The following is a 17,136-nucleotide window of genomic DNA, read 5'->3' as shown; positions in this document are numbered from 1 at the left end:
GACTGCTGAGCTATCTCCCTAGCAGGAAGTTCTTAATGTGAGGTCCACATGTGTAATAATTGGCTATGGCACGCCAGAACATAAGGTATTTTGTTAGCAGAATTTAGGGTGATTTTACTTTGCCTCTTGGCAAGGGGCTGTCCCAGGTTGGTTGGGCGCTGGTGCAGGTGCCGTCCCCGGTGAGGTTCCCATGGCCCTCTACCCTCAAAGTGCTGCTGACACCATTCCAGGTCTCCCACACACACTTCGGTGACAGCGATAATAAAAGAACTTCACTCAAACAGGGAGAAACTATGCAGGACTGCAAACTCACAGCTGGGTTTCTTTTCCATGAACTGCCTTTTACAGTAGATGACGCAGAGGATGAGGAGGGCCAGCAGCACGGTGGCCAGAGCACTGCAGATGACCGCGGCCAGGGCTGTGTCCCGAGGGCTGGAGGCTGTGGACGCAATCTTCACAAGGTTGACCTTGCTGGTACCTAGAAGTGGCAGGGGTGGGACTGGAGCACACAGAATGACTCAGGGCATGCACTGCTTCCCTGCGGTTCAGGGAATCTCTAGCAACAGCCTGCGTGGGACAGAGATAAAATCAGCAGCGACTAGGATGTGTCCTAACATTCTTTCCTCTTAGATTTCTTTCATACTGCATCTATGTCCTGTACCTCAAAATGTGTTGGCAGTCCCTCTCTTACACTCCTACAGCACATGCATACGCAGTGCTCAGTGCAATTCAGCTGCAGAAATCTGCTGTGAGTCCTCTAGACAGGAAAGCTGGGTGCTGCGGTCTTGACCTCTGGAGCCCCGCAGCTCAGCAGTGTTGGGCACAGGGTAGTTTCAGGGAAGAGCAAATTATCTTTTCATCCTCTGCAGACCCACTGACACAACTGCAGCAGACTGGGGCCGGGGAGAAGACAGGCACGTCTATTTCTGCACACAGGGGCAGGTGCCCAGCAATCTCATTGGTTCAGATGCTTATGTGCCTTTCTCCATGGGGGAGAAGAAATGGGGGTACAGGATATGTGTGGGGGACAGTAAATGATGACTAGGGCATGGCCGGCCTGGGGACCAGGTACTGGCTGGTGAATGAGTCTCTTCAGGAACTGAATGAAATAAAAATGCAGAACAGTCTCTCCTGACAAAGATGATCTAGGCACAGGGACATTTTCAGTCTCAATTTATGCAACAGGAGTTAATCCTTTCTGTTTAATAAATTCTCAGGGAGGGGATCTAACTCCACTGTGCTCCCCTAAGTCAGTAAGGGAACTTCACAGAAGATCTTCTTTCCTACAATAGGCTGACCCTGGGTGTCTGTAATTTAACATAATCAGCATAGCAGGGCACTACATTTGGGGCATGTTTCTGGACTCTGTCAGTAGGCAGTTAATATTTCTGATTTAATTTGAATTGGGCTGTTTTCAGGAAGATGGAGAAAACATTTTCACATGTAATTTTAAATTGTCCAGAAAGTACATTTTAAAAAGTTTTAAAAAGACAAAATTAATTTCCTAGTTTACTTGACCAATATTTCAACATGTGTTCAACAGGAAATTGTTAATGACGTCTTTAAGTGTCCTTTGCTTTCTACAAAAATCTCAAAATCTGGTGTGATTTTGCGAGCAGCCTGTCTCACGGTACAGGCTCAGCGGATGCATCCTGAGCCTTCCCCCACCCCAGCTATGTGTCCCCAACCAGCAAGACTGTTCTCTTGCTGACACAGCAAGAACTGGAGAGAAACACACGGGTTAATGTTGAATTCTAACAGAGGGACAGCTGGAACTATCATTTTGGGTGTGAGTCCTGGTATTTTTAGTCTCAACAATTCTGGGTTACACAGATAAAAGTTTCTTCACATGAGCTGCATGCCTTAGGCTGGATGAAGAGGAGCTATAATTCAATCTTTGTCTGTAACCACGTATAATGTTCATTTTGTAGTATTGGGAATTGAACCCACGGCTTCTGCATGAGCTACAACCCTAGGAAACCCACTCTTCCCCAATCTCTTTTTTTTTTTTGAACCTATGATCCACCTGCCTCAGCCTTCCAGATTTAGAGTTGTGTGTTATCAACATGGCTTAAAAAATAGTTTTAACAATTTGCAATTGTATCATAAAAAAAGAAATACTATCATAATCCAATAAAACATACTAAATGTTCATCATACAGTAAATTAAATAGATCACACCCCAACATGAGTGGGATTAAATCTGATCTTTTTTTTGGTACCAGGAATCAAACTCAGGCCCTCATGCTTGCCAGGCAGGTACTGTGCCACTGAATCCCAGGCCTGATTAAATCTAAATCTCAAACTGCCTTTATCAGTGGACAGAGTTGCAAAAGGACACAGGTCCAGCGGTACAAACACTGTCAAATAACCCAGTAGAAGCTCATATCCCGTGTAAGTCAGCACAGCAAGTCACCCCAGCTGAATCTGGGGTGACTCAGAAGTGGAAGTCATCTCTTCAGGCCAAAAGGTGAAGCTGCGCAAAGCCATCATCTAACCATATTGTTCGCTTTAGAGTGGGGACAGGTCCCTGAGCTTAAATCCTGGTCACACTCCAGCCCTGCCCAGCAACAGCTGCCGTCCCACTGAGGCACAAGGTGTGATGTCAGCAGAAGCCCCCAGAGTTCTGCCACCGAAACTGTTCAGTTGACCCATCGGTCAGCACTGGTGACTCAGAAAACTCCCAGCAAGAACAGTGACTTAAGGTGAAAGCAGGATCCTTTAAGAGTTCTTTAAATTTTCACTATTCAAAATTCTTCCAGAATACAGCAATCAACTTAACACAAAGGAATTGCCTCTAACTCATAAATGTGTTAACATGTCCTCAGAGAAGGTGGGATTTTATTTTTAATTTGATAGTTTGCACCTCTGGATTTATTTTCTAGAAAGGCGAAAGTCTTAATAGTATACATTTTTCCAAGACAGAGCACTAATACTATAGTTTCAATGATATCAAATTGCCACAATATCAGTTCTAAAGGAAAGTATGCCAATACCTTCCTTCTCTACTGATTGTTCCAGGCAGTGGCATCTAAAGAACAAGAACAACACCTAAGTTTTATATCTTGATTCTTGACCTCTCGATAAGAAAAGCCACTGCTTAACCCCAGCACTCTCCAAGAGCTCCCAAAGGCCCAGGCTTGAGAGCCACACTCTTGATTCTTGTTAAGTGTATGAGTTTATGCAACACTTAGCGCAAGTCACTGCTTTCACTGATAAAGGGTTAGTTTGTCCTCTCCGGCTCGTCATTTGTACCTTTAACTGCCACAACACAGCAATATAAATACAAACATAAATATGCATTCTATGAAGAGTCAGGGCTGATTGTTAGAATAGCTCCAAAAACTCATTCATGTAAGTTCTGGGTTTAAAAAGCCCATTTCTAAAGAAAAATTTTAAAAATGTTTAGTTTAGTTTTTTCTTTCTACAAAAGGAAATTTATTTCAAAAGCATAAGGTAACACATATTTAAACAAAGTGATAAATAGGTGTCTTGTAAAGGAAAAATCCATGGTGTGAAGCTTTTTGTTTTCATTTTTAGAGCAAAACGCGCTACTTACTGCCTTAGGAAAGTGAAGAGAACAGTGAGTGTGGGGTAGGAACAGTGCCAAACCAACAGCAAACTAGAGCAAGTCAAGTCACCTCTGTTCAGCTTTAAATGTACAAAAGTGCTTATACAAAGGAAAACATTGCACTCAGTGTTCGAAGTGATACAGCTGGGGCCCCAACTTAGTTTCTGAAATGGAAAAAACTCATTTTCTTTTATCTGTCTCATTTGAGCAGTGAAAAAAATGGGAGGAGGGGAGCTTTGTTTCCGATATATGAAATGACTGCTGCGCTATTGCATTCTGGCCAATTGAGATACTCCTGAGAGCTCCTCCAAATAGGACTTCTGTACTACAAACTAGAAAGCATCACTTTAATGATATTATTACTCTAAAACATAGGCTATTGAGCTTAACATCAGTATCTGTCTAAATATCAAACACCTTTGCTTCTCTTCTGGAGGGTTAAAAACGTAAGTTTGCAGACCAAAAATTAGAGAAAAAGAAGGGCTACAAGGATAGACAACATTTTGGTCTAGCCCTTCAAGGTCAATGAGGACTCAGGACATAGGAGAACTTGTAACATCATGTAACTCAGTAGTGTCCCAAATTTTCTGATCAAGGAGATTATGGGGCCACAGAGGAAAGTGATCGATGATGTACAGTGTGCCTAAGGAGGGTCACATGGAGAGAAAACATTCTCTCAGGCTTTCTCAGAGAGCAAACTGGTCAAGCAATGGCCATGACTCATCCACACGGCTGACACTGAAAAAAGATCTAAAAACTGCTGTACATGGTTTCAGGGTAAATCCTGAGGGGATTTGACTGACCTTATCAAATACAAAAGTTACATTTCTTGTTATAGAGGTCTTGCTTTATTTTGGTCTTAATCATCCAGCAGAATAGTATAAAAAATGAGGCATAAAAAGTGAAGCCATATTAATATGCTGAGCTGTAAAAGGCTCAAGTCAACAACTTCTGCCAGTCATGCGGATAACCTACTACTATTATAGACTACTGGACTATATCAGATTACTTTTCTGAATTCATGCACCTACAATATATGAATGGCAATGGAATACCCATCTCTGATAAAAGTAAACAAAAAGTAGGATATAAATGAAGGACCATTTTGTAGTGAAAAAATATATATCTGTATATGCAAAATAGGGTAGATATACAGCTACTTTCTTTTAGTTCAATGAGAAGAAAGTTTTGAACTAATAGTGTTTAGACAAGATATCATGTCTGCATCTTGTGGTATGAATAACTACTACACAGAAAACAATATGCAATGTATTAATTATTGTAACTGTCCTACTAACCTGTTTCAAAACTGTCTCATTGCTACTTCTTTCTCAATAAAATTTATGTATATATATATACACATCACCTCGCCATGCACTGATGCTAGCCTCCTCCTGTCCCCGTGCAGCGCCTGCAGTTCCTACCCAGCCCACTAAACATATGGGATTTTTCACAAGGAATATTACCCACAACTCTTTAGAACTCTCAAGAATGAGAAATAGGGACATTCACATTCTTTAGAAACTTATCACTTTTTCTGATCACAAAGGCATTTCTTACCCTAACTGGTTAAGTTAGAAGATTCCACCTTACTCTTAGTGCTGCCCTTTGGCAATTACTTCAGAGTGAGGACAGTTTTCTTAGCTTCAATTTTACATGCGTCATGTGGCATCTACACACAGGAATGATTTTACACTCCGTGTGCATGCGGGTTCTGCTCTGTTGGGCACCACATGCTGAGTGTCTGGGATGAGTCTGACATCCTACAAGGCACTAGATAAGCTGAAGAAACCAAGGGAAGGGAAATAAGCCGCCAGCAAAGTTTGGCAAGTGTTCTGCCAATCTCCAAAGGTGACCCTCTTTGGAGTGTGACCCAGCTAAATATCTGCATCTCACTCGTGAAGGAGCTCCTAAATGTGGCTTAAGCAACATGGAACACACAGGCATTACAGAGCTGTTTCACTGGGTAAAGATGAGAGGAACATCCACAGGCTGCAAATCAGGAACCCACCCACAGGCCAGGCTGGTGATGGGAGGAGAGCGTGGCTAACTCACTGTGGGTTCCCAAAGAAACTAAGAAAAAAAAAAAAAAAAGAAAAGAAAATCAGAAGACAGATCAGTCACTTACATCTATAGGTATTTTCTCATGTCAAATTAGGTGATTAGATCTAAATTTGAGCCCCGGTTTTAGAGTTTGACTCTAAAACTTACATTCTGATTTTCTTTTTAAATCATACTATATTCTTGATAACCATTTAGGTTACTGGCTCAAGTTCGTATAGGCAAGTACATTCTAGTTAATCTGCTAGCGTATATAACATGGTTTGACTTCACTTAAAACACAATGGTGGCTTCATAAATTTAACTGGTTTTATCTCTAAGATTAAAGAGGCTACTGCATTTTAGTACAGTAAAAAATAACATATAGGGGCTGAGGAGATATCTCAGTAGAATAAACACTTGCCTGGCAAGTGCAAGGTCCTGAGTTCAATCCCCAGTACCAGAAAGAAAAAGAAAGAAAAACAACATATGACTTTTAAACTATTTTTACAATATTTTAAAGTCTATATAATATAATTAGATGTGTTGAATACATGTAGAGAAGAACAAATCACAGATTAAGCTTTCTGCTGGGGCTTCCTCTTTGAACACTTACTAATGCTGCTTTTCCACCCGCATGCTCAGCGGAGGAAAACAATACATCTGGCTCCCTGCTGCGTAACATGTCGCTTTGGAAACGCCAACGTAATAGGAAATGCAAGCATTTTTATTTGCTGATGACTATGTTTTGGCACATGCAATTCAATTAACAGTTGGTTCTGGAATATAAGCATACAATTCAGGCATTTAAAAATATTTCTCAGTAAAATATTTTGTCTTCGGCTTTCCAGTAAGCTACAATTCAAAAAGCCATTGCTTTTGGTCCTCTTCCGCAACTCCAACCAAAGCCCAAATTGAATAAGGACTTAACAAAATTAAAACCCAATGGCCGATCTATTTCTAGCCATGCGCTTTAATTAAAAAATTATTAACAGAGAGCTCTTTGCCATCTTAACTGCGGCAAGGATGCAGTTCTGGTATAGGCTTTATCTTGTTAATCTAAACTGGCTAAATGAAAATATCTATGGTAACATTCAACATATGAATTCCAGATGTACCACAAAAGAGTCTGCCAATAAGGAAACAGACTTTTTTATCTGCTTTATACCAAGCACTCCGACACCAGATAGATGCGAAAGAACAAGGCTTCAGCACTGCAGTTTTCTTCAGTGCAGGTGTAGATCTTAATGTTTTCTTTATTAATAACTGATAGACATATTAGTTCAAAGTGAGACTTTTCTGTTTTCTCTTCCATGTATATCTATATCTTTTTTTAGAAAGTTGGCTGGTTTTCTTATTGCGATAAAGTGTACATAAGATTTACCATTACAGTGCTTGCTTTGGCAGCACATATACTAAACAACGATTTATTATTACAGGTGCTATGTGGATTCACAATAGTGCGCCACCATCATCCTTAAGGCCACAACATTTTCATTAGTCTCAAGAAAAGACAGAAGTCATATGCAGGCCGGTCTCCCGGCCCCCACCTTCCCCTGGCAAGCACCTATCCATCTCTGTGGATTTCCCTATTCTGCAGATTTTATATAAATGGAATCATAGAATACTATGTGGCTTTCTGTGTCTGGTTTCCACCACTTAGCGTATTTTCAATGTCCATCCATTGTGTGGAATGCAGCAGAACTTCATTTCTTTTTATGGCTGAGTAATATTTTATCTACAAATATGCTACATGTTGTTTATCCACTTTCAGATGATAAACACTTGTCATTAATTTTGGCTGTGGTGAAAAATGGTGCTGTAAACATTCATCTGTAAACTTTTTTCTATACAGTTCAAAACTTTGCACAAAGATATGGAATTGTCCTATTTATATCAAAAGATTGGTCTTTGCTATTTTTGTTTAGAAATTTATTTATTTAGATAGGGTCTTGCTATCAGGCTGGCCCTGTGCTCACTTTTGTAGCTCCCAGGCTGATCTTGATCTCATAGTGATCATCCTATCTCAACCTCCTGAGCACTGGGATTACAGGCAGGCACTACCCTGCCTGGTTCTGGGGCCAGCACAGTGTGCCCAGGCATGGCATATGAGTTCGGGGATCAAACTCAGGACCTAGTGCTTGCCAGGTAAGCACTTAACCCATGGAGCTATCTCCCCAGCCCTTGCCACTGCTATTCACTAAAGTGCAAAGTAACTAACAAGCCAGTCAGAAACAGTTCCCAAGCAAGAACCAGGAGAAGTGAAGGAGATGATGCCAGAGGGCCCGGGCAGTCAGTGCACATAGGATTTACAGATCCCGGTGGAGTTTGAGGCCATCCTGAGAATTTCAGCAAATGCACAACCCTAGAGCAGACATTCTGTTCACATGCACATGGAAAGAACCCTCTGTAGGGTGGACCGCATGCAAGGTCTTAAAATAAGTTTCGATAAACCTGAGAAGGATGAGGTCATACAAAGTAACTTTTCTCGTCACAGTAGAACAAAACCAGAAATCAGAAAAAGAAAAGAAACTGGAAAATTAACAAATATTTGGAAATCAAACGACATCTTCCTAAATAACCAATGGGTCAAATAAAAAAATCAGAAAAGAAATTGGAAAATACTCTGAGTTGAATGAAAATGAAAACAACATATGCCAAAACGTCTGCGATACAAAAAAAGCAGTACTTTCTTAGTGAGAAATTTATAGCAGTAAATGCTTACACTGAAAAAGAAGACCTAATGTAAGTTTAACCTTCTGCTTGAAATTGTTAGACAAGAAGATAAAACTAAAGCAAAAATAGAGCAGATGGTAGGAAATGAAAATTAGAGCAGAGCTCAATGAAATAGGAAAAATAATAGAATAAATGAAACCAAATCTTGGTTCCTTGAGATTAACAAAAATCAATACAATCTTTAGAAAACAGAGAAGGTTCAAATTACCAAAATCAGAAATACAAGAGAGACTGTGCTACTAATGATTGTATGAGAACATTATGAACACATGTATCAACAAATTAGGCAATTTTTATTCTTTTGTTTTGTATTTGGTACAGGGTCTCACTCTGCAGCTCAGACTCTTAGCCTTCCTCCTGTTTCCAGCCTCCCTAGCGCTGGGATTACAGGTGTGTGCCACCACGCCCGATCTCTGTAGCTAGCTCAGCACGCCCAAGGGCAGAGCTGGTTTGGCCTGTGGTGCAGGGGATTGAACCCCGGTCCCTAGGCTTGCCTAAGCAGGCATTTAGTCCACTGAGCTATCTTGCCAGCCCTAATTAGACAATTTAGATGAAATGCCAAATTCCTAGAAACTAACAAAAATATCATAAGCAGTAGTAGAAAAGATCACCAGACATATAACAAATAAGATTACTGAATCAGTAATCGAATACCACCCAGGAGTGAAAATCCAAGGAACAGAAAGGTTTACTGGTGAATTCTACCAAAAGGAGTTAGAAACTATCCTTCTTAAACCTTCCTCAACTACAGAAAGGACAACAGTTTTTAATTCATTCCGTACAGTCAGCACTACCCTATATCAATGCTACATAAAAATACGAAGGGCGAAAATGCATATATCAAGATTGCCTATAAAAATAGAGGAAAAATCCTTCACAAACCAAATTTAGCAGTATATTAAGGAATTATACCCATGACCAACAAGGAATTTTCTCAGGTAATAGTGGTTAATACTACAAAAATCAATCAATATATAATAATAAAATGAAAGAGGAAACACTGGATGACAATCTCAATTATGCTTTAAAAAAGCATTTGGCAAAGTCTAGCAGTTTTTATGATAAAGATGCTCAACGTTGAAAGAAAAGTGAGCTTTCTCTGCATGACAGAGGAAACATATGGAAGCTCATAGCTCTGTCATATTCAGTGGTGAAGGCCTGAACATTTTTCCCCAAAATCAAAAGGATAAGAATGTCTGCTGTCTGTCTGTCTGTCTCCCTATTTATTTATTTATTTATTTATTTATTTATTTATTTATGATACAGGGTCTTGCTATGCAGCTTGGACTCGGACTCATAGTGATTCTCCTGTCTCACCCTCCCCAGGGCAGGGATTACAGGCATGTGCCCCACATGTGGTTTCAGGCTGGCTGGGCATATGGTATCTGGGATCCAACTTGGGATCTTGCACTTGCCAGGCAGGTGCTTATGGTGCCGAGCTATCTCCCCAGTCCTTTTTTTTTTTTTTTTTGCCATTTCTATGCACCACAGGGCTATAAGTTCTGCTAAGAGCAATTAATTAGTCACGAAAAAGATGTGAAAGTTTCAAAATTGGAAATGAAAAGTAAAACTATTTATGTTTTCAGATGATAGATAAATAGAAGATTGTAAGAATGTCATCAAAAAACTATTAGAAATAATAAAGGGATTCAACAAAGTTTCTGGACACAAATAACCCGATGATGATATATGTATATACTATCAGTGACTCCCCCCAAAATTAAGAAAATGATTCTAACCTAAAAAATCATTTTAAAAAGATTAAAATAATTACAAATAAATTTAACTAAGAAGGTGCAATATTTGCACACTGGAAACTATAAAACATTGTTAAAAGGAATTTTAAAAGACCAAAATAAATGGAAAGACATCTAGTGTTCATCAGCTGGGAGGCTTACAATGTTTGGATACCAGCACTACTCAGCTTTAATCCTTATTAAATTCAATAATGTTCTTTGCAGAAATGAAGGGGCCCAGCCTAAACTTCATATGGTATTTCCAGTAGCCCTACGACAGCTAAGCAATCTTTGAGAAATACATCTGGAGGACACACCCTTCCCTTTGGTTACTCCAAAAGCTACAACAATCAAAAAAGTGTAGGCCACAATAGAAAAGCTATACAGACCATGAAACAGACGTGATGGCCCAGTAAGAGCCCCACACATTTATGGTCAGACGCTTCTTGACAAAAGTTTCCAAGAATGGTGATGGGAAAGCCAGATCACATCTGCAAAGGAATGAAGTTTGGTACTACTTCATCCCACACTTACAAGTGAACTAAACAATGGACAAGAGGCCTGAATTTAGGAGCTAGAAATAAAATTCTAAGAAGCAGGGGAAAACACTTTCCATGCTTGTTTTGAAATGATTAAGTATATACCAAAAGCATAGGCAACAGAAGAAAAAATGGATACATTAGCCTTTATAAAAACTAAAAATTTTGCGCTGCCAGGACACCATTAAGGACATGGAATAACAACCCATACAGTGGGAATTTGTGAGTTACATAATATATGTATTTATAAAGAACTCCTACAAAGCACCTGCAAGCAGGTGCAGGGGCCTGGGGTTCGCTCCTTGGGCCAGCCATGCCAGCCCTGTCCCCAGGGCATGCTGAAATGGCGACTGAGACTGGGTATGGTGCTGCACACCTGTAATCCCAGCTCTTGGGAGGTTGAACACAGGTGGATCACTATGAGTCTGAGCTAGTAGTGAGACCCTGAACACCCTGTAGACCCTTCTCTAAAATACAAAAAAGAAAGAAAGAAAGAAGAAAATAACCCCTACAACTAAATAAGAAAAAGACAAAAATAACCTAACTGATTTTTTTTTTTCAGGCTCAGGCTGCCTTCAGGGCAGGTCTGGTTTACCTTGAGGATCTGGGGATTGAACCACTGTATCCTGAGCCTGACTGCTTTGTTTAAGCAGGCACTTAAACAACTGAGCTAAGGGGCAGGCCCCCAAAAATAACCTAGTTGAAAAACTGGCAAAATATTCAGCTATTTCTCCGATGAAGTCATACAAATGGTGAATAAACAGGAAAAAATGTTTAGTCATTATTCATTAGAGAAATTCAAATCAAAGCCACAATAAAACAGGACACCTACTGGGGTGGCAATGATTTTTAAGAATGTGTTGATGGAGATACAGAAAAACCACCATTTTCATAGACTGCTGATGGGATACAAAGTGGTGCTGCTGTTATCAGAGTTTAGGAGTGTCTCAAAAAATAAAACAAAAAGTCACCACATGAGCCAGAAATTTCACACAGAGGTATGTCCCCAAAGAATAGAAAATAGACTCAAGTAAATACCTGTATAAATACTCATAGCACATAACAGCCGAAGGTAGACAAAACCTAATTACTGGCAATCGCTGGATGACCAAATAACAAAAATGTGGCTATCTGTACAATGGAGCACTATGTAGCCTTGAAAATGGAGGAAAACTTGAAAAATGATAGACAGAAAAAGCACAAATACTTCATGATTCTGCTTATACAAAACATACAGAATAGGCAAACTCACACAGATAGAAAATGGATTAGATGACACCAAGGGTGGGCACTGGAGGACACTGAGTCACAGTTTAGTGGGTATGGCTCCTGCTCCAGTAATAAACATTTCCTGAACCCAGTTAGGACAGATGCGTACTATCGCGAATGTGCTCAGTGCTGCTGAGCCTCATGCATAAAAAAGGCTGATGCAGCAAATTTTATATTACATTGATTTTGCTACAGTAAAAAAAAACAAAAAAAAAAAAACTTGCTAGGAAGCTCCCAGAGGGTTTCAAGGGTGGAGGGCAAAATGCTCTGACCCGCACTTTAGAAAGATTCCTGCCAGCAGAATGGAGCACTGGGAAGGAGCTGAGCAGCACCAGGAGGCCGTGAGGATGCTGTGAGGTCAGGTCACAGCCACGGGGATGATGTCCAGTGGTTCCAGTGGAGGAAGGGTGTCAGAGCCACTGATACACCACTGGCTGGCTAGGAGGCAGGGCAAAGAATGAATGAAGAAAATGTGATGTTTATAAACAACAGAGTGCCCCTTTGCCACCAAGGATGGGCTAGGGTCACTTGCAGGACACGGGAAGCACCTTGTGACCATAGGCTAAGTGAAACAAACCAGATGCGCAAACTTCAGTATCACATGGTCTCTTAAATGAGAAAACCAAAGGACAGGAGAGGGTAAAATAAGAGACAGATGATAAGAAACAGGGAGCCAGATTTATTGCAAAAGGGAAGAGGACCAAGAGATGAAAGAAGGAAAGGAAATGAAAAGACAGCTAAGGTGCCTTATGGACGTGTACCAGCTCCCAGTGGGGAAGGCAATCACTCTGTGTCGCAAATGTGTATTAGTGGAAATAAAAAACTCATGGAAGAAAATCAGAATCAAAGGTGGCAAGTAGGTTTGGGGGCCCCAAGTAAATTATGGTGCTGTTTATTAACTTATGGATATGGTGACACTTCGAGTGACACTGGATTTGGTGGGCGCAGGGGAAGAAATAAAAATTTTTGTTTGGAAACGCTGAGTTTGAGATACCTCTACTGGTCTGTGTGGACGCATGGACCAGGGCAGGAAAGGCTCTTTCCCTGGAGACACACAGGAGCAAGGCAGGAATGCGTAAGTAAGCTCCGATGCCCGAGGGCTGATAAAATCATCCACATGTGGCTAAACAGATAAAGAAAGCAACCCCGTACAGAACCTGAAATTGCTATGCTCTGAAACTGGAAGATCAGATAGAAGAGGAAGCAGCGTTTGAGATAAGGATAAACAGGTACAGTATCAAAGTAGCCTGAAAACATATTTCTAAAAAGAAGCAACTCAAAGCTTAACTGGATGGATTTTTTTTTTTTTTTTTTGATTCTTACATAACTGGGATGCATCAGGGTGTTTTAGTTTAGAGATCTGTTACAGAAAGCAAACTGTAACTTTGTGGAAAATAATTTATGATTTGACACAAATCTGTGACCTTGTTTGTTGGGCTGCTTGCAAATGACATGTTAATCTAAGCTAAAACGAAACCAGACTGTTCTCTAAAAACACAGTGTCACAAAGTAAAATAAGAAGGGGAAAGCTCAGGAGAAATTTATAACAAATAATAATCACAATCCATTATGAACAGGAGATTATTTAAATTAAGAAGACGTTACTTTTCAAATGAATGATATCGGAAGGGTTATCCAGGACTTGACATCTTTTCCCAAAGGAATTATTCCTCGTTCCTTTTGAGGTGCCTCCCAAATATGCACACGTGAGCCGCTGGCTTATTTCTGGTGGCCAGCGCCTGACCCGGCGAGCCTGTCTCCTGGCATCTGCTCCTGACAAGCAGCAGCAGCATGAAGCAGTGCCAGGTCCACGTGGGAGCCCACTCTCGGAGAGCTGGCTTCCCAAGGCAGCACCTGCTCCTGCGTTCACTGACTCTCATTTCTGAACTGAGCGCAAACAGAAGCACCACCGCCCCGCGAGTGTTGTGCGCTCCGTACCAGCAAGCCAGCGACCTTTGTTCGCGAGCACAGGACTTCTGAGTCGGGTTCTCTTTCTGTCTCCCAAGAGGCACTGCTGGAGCGACTAGCCCTTTCCTGCTTCCGATGCGAGCGAGCCAAGGCGGAACCCCGGGGTGGCACCGCACTGTCCTCCTGCCACTGCTAATATGCAGAGTCAGCAATGCGCTTCGATTTCAGCAGACCCCACCCCTACCAAGCTCAGCTCTGTGTTTGCATTTCTACTTGTATTTCACACTACGACGTGTCTCAGGGCACACTGCCAGCGTACGTAACGTGAAAGGTAAGAGCCGATAGGCTCTTCCACGACCAAAAGAGTCCATTGACTGTAGCAGGATGGGATGGGGATATTTATTCGATACTTACTTCTGACTCATAAAAAATAATTGCATGTATTATAGGATACAGGCTGATGCCTCAATACATTTTTTTAGACAGTTTTTCAGAGATGTGACATGACATAATACACGATAGATGTGAGAGAAACAAGGGAAGAATGCTTCATTTAGCTCCTAAGTGCAGAGCGGCCGTCTGTGGTCTGCTCGTTTCACTGTGTTGGTTCTCTGGTGAGGCAGAACACCGGGCCTGCAGAAGCAGAGCCGCTCGCTTTCTGGCAGCCAGAAGCAGACAGGAGGGTGCAGAGACCAGAGATACCCAGCAAAGGCTGCCCCGCCCTCCAGCTGGGACCTGCATTCTCTGAGGAATTCATTCATGGGCTGACCCACTGGTAAGGTGAGTGCCCTTACAGCCCAGCTCCTTCCTAAGCATCTCTTAATCTAGTGCAGATGACAGTCAAGAGCAACATCACATATACATGCACTGTATAATGCGAGAATCAGTTGTTAACAGATCCTTCACTTCAAACATTCATCCTTTCTCTTTTTTAATGTATTTAGTACAGAGTCTACAGGGTCTCACTATGTAGATCGGACTCATAATGATCCTCCTGTTTTCAGCCTCCCAAATGCTGGGATTACAGGTGCACGCCACCAGGCCCTGTCTCAATCACCATCTCAGCATGCCCCAGGGGTGGGGCAGGCATGGCACACCAGGGATTGAACTCCACCCACTGTGCTCTAAGCAGGCACTTTAGTCCGCTGAGCTATCCAGCTAGCCCTCGTCCTTTGTTCGTACCATCTTTAGTTTACAAGTAGTTTGTAAACTAAAAATATAATTAATATATGGTGCAGCAATCCCATTGCTGGGTAATGTATCTGAAGAAAATGAAGTAAGTATGGTATAGAGACATCCACATTTCTATGTTTATATTTAAGCACCATTTGTGGAGGGGACAGAGATGGCTTCCCATGAAAGTAGACAATTCACCTTTATTTTGATTCACGTGCTTTTGCCCTACTTTTGTGTACTGAGAGGTACAGAGCTGGCTAGGAAATCACTCTACCCCTTCATGGGCTGTAAGTGACACAAGTGAGTCTAGCTGAGGCATCCCCGTATAGCCTTTGAAGCAAAGGGATAGGTCTGGGATGCCTGCAGGAAGAGTTCCAGTGTTCTGCTGCACACTGGGGTGACTACAGTTGATGATCACGATAATGATAATAACAATAATTATGTACTATAAGGAGCTATTTAAGATGGAACAGAGGAAGACATGACCCCAAGAGCCTCCGCACAGGATCTCTGGGCCTTTCCCTTTCATCAACCTTAGTTTATCCCTGTCCATTTTCCACTGGCCCATCACTGCTCAGCTGCCCTTGTCAATTTATACCCTGTATGCTGAAAGGAATGCATGATGAAACCATGGGCCTTCCTTCTTGAGGGTGGGAGAATGTTTGTATCTGTTCCTAAGTCTAAAGCACATAATGGTATTCTTCACCTTTATGTTTACCCTCAAGTTCTTTTGAGTCATTTAAAACAAATCTCCTCTAGACTATTAATAACATTACTCTCTGCCACAAGGAAATTTTAAAAGATACTGTTATAGCCAGTGTTTAAGATGGTTTCCATTATCACATTTTTATCTTTTGAATTATAGAAGGAAAGGTCCAAATCTTGCAATTACATGAAGCAAAGCCATCGAATGCATATTGGGATACTTTCATCAAAATATGTTGCTGTTTTATTATAATAGAAGACAGAGCTGATTAGAAAATAGGTTTTTAAAAGAAAATAACAACTGCTTACTCTGTCGGTTCTTAGTCATGACTTTTAACTAAGCTCTTGAAAAATATTAATGAATGCCTGTGGTTTAAGATCATTTCTGAAGGGGTGGGAGAATAAGGTCCTTAACTGATTGCTCAGTATGGATAACACCACTCTGAATCAAAGAGTTAAGAGGAGGGGCTGGGGAGATGGCTCAGTAGAATAAGTGCCTGCCTGGCAAGCACAAGGGCCTGAGTTCAATCCCTGGGTCTGGAAAAAAAAAAAAAAAGAGTTAAGCGGTGCACTATCAATGTTTTAACTCTAAAGAAAAGCTGCTTTTAATTAGATCTACTGATGAAGTAGAAATGACAGCAGTGTCTTTCTAGATAAATTAATAAACATGACACCAAAATCAATTAGCTCATTCAGTGTAGCAATCACCTCACATGAGCATCGGCTCATATTAAAGCTGCGCTTATGACAACCTGATTTGACTGTGTGAGAAGGAAACTAGCAGACACACGTACTCTGAAGACCCGACACTGCTTTTGCTGACGTGTTGGTGGAGGCAGACACTGCTAACACTGACGTATGGCAGTTGAGCAGCTCAAGTGTTTTGCTTCTGAGGGATCACAGATGAAATTTCCACAAGGACTTGAAAGCCCAAACTACCCAATGAATGAAAACATCCTACTGCATCTCATAATTATAGACTGTCATGTATCAATAAAAAAATAAAAAGATTGAGCTGTGGAGAGAGCTCGGTGGTCTAAGTGCCTGCCTGACTGGTGTAAGGACCTGGGCTCAATCCCTGGTACCACATGCAGTGCCAGCCCCAGAACCCTGGACCTACTGTGCCAGCCCCAAAACCAGGTGTGGTGGCACATGCCTGTAATCCCAGCACTGGGGAGGCTGAGTCAGGGGAATCACTATGAGTCTGAGCTGCATAGCAAGACCCTGTATCAATAAATAAAATAATAAAATAAAAAATGAACAGGATTGAATTGGAAGCCTCCTTCTACTGGTCTGCCTGGGACACATGCACCTGACCAGGTAGGTCATCAGTCTCTTTCCCTTTCCTCTTTTCCTCACTTTAAAACTTGCCAGAAGATGCCCCACATTCTGAGGGTTAAGAGCTTTGCAGTCAAGAGTCTGGCTTCAAATCTTGGCTTTGCGGCTTACTGGCTTG

The 17,136-nt window shown here is 41.4% G+C and overlaps 1 protein-coding gene across 1 annotated transcript in view; it reads right to left on the bottom strand.

The window, feature by feature from the left end:
- Positions 1-272: 272 nt before the first annotated feature.
- Tnfrsf19 (TNF receptor superfamily member 19) overlaps positions 273-17,136 on the bottom strand; it is an 86,276-nt gene continuing 69,412 nt past the window's right edge. Inside the window, exon 6 of the mRNA XM_004631110.2 lies at positions 273-478. Coding sequence (XP_004631167.2) covers positions 273-478 — 206 coding nt within the window. The remainder of the gene's footprint in view (positions 479-17,136) is intronic.

The sequence above is a fragment of the Octodon degus genome, unplaced genomic scaffold, assembly GCF_000260255.1.
Source record: "Octodon degus isolate 3935 unplaced genomic scaffold, OctDeg1.0 scaffold00038, whole genome shotgun sequence".
Taxonomy (NCBI): domain Eukaryota; kingdom Metazoa; phylum Chordata; class Mammalia; order Rodentia; family Octodontidae; genus Octodon; species Octodon degus.
The sequence above is the reverse complement of the archived record's forward strand: the minus strand, read 5'-3'. Positions and strand labels throughout refer to the sequence as shown.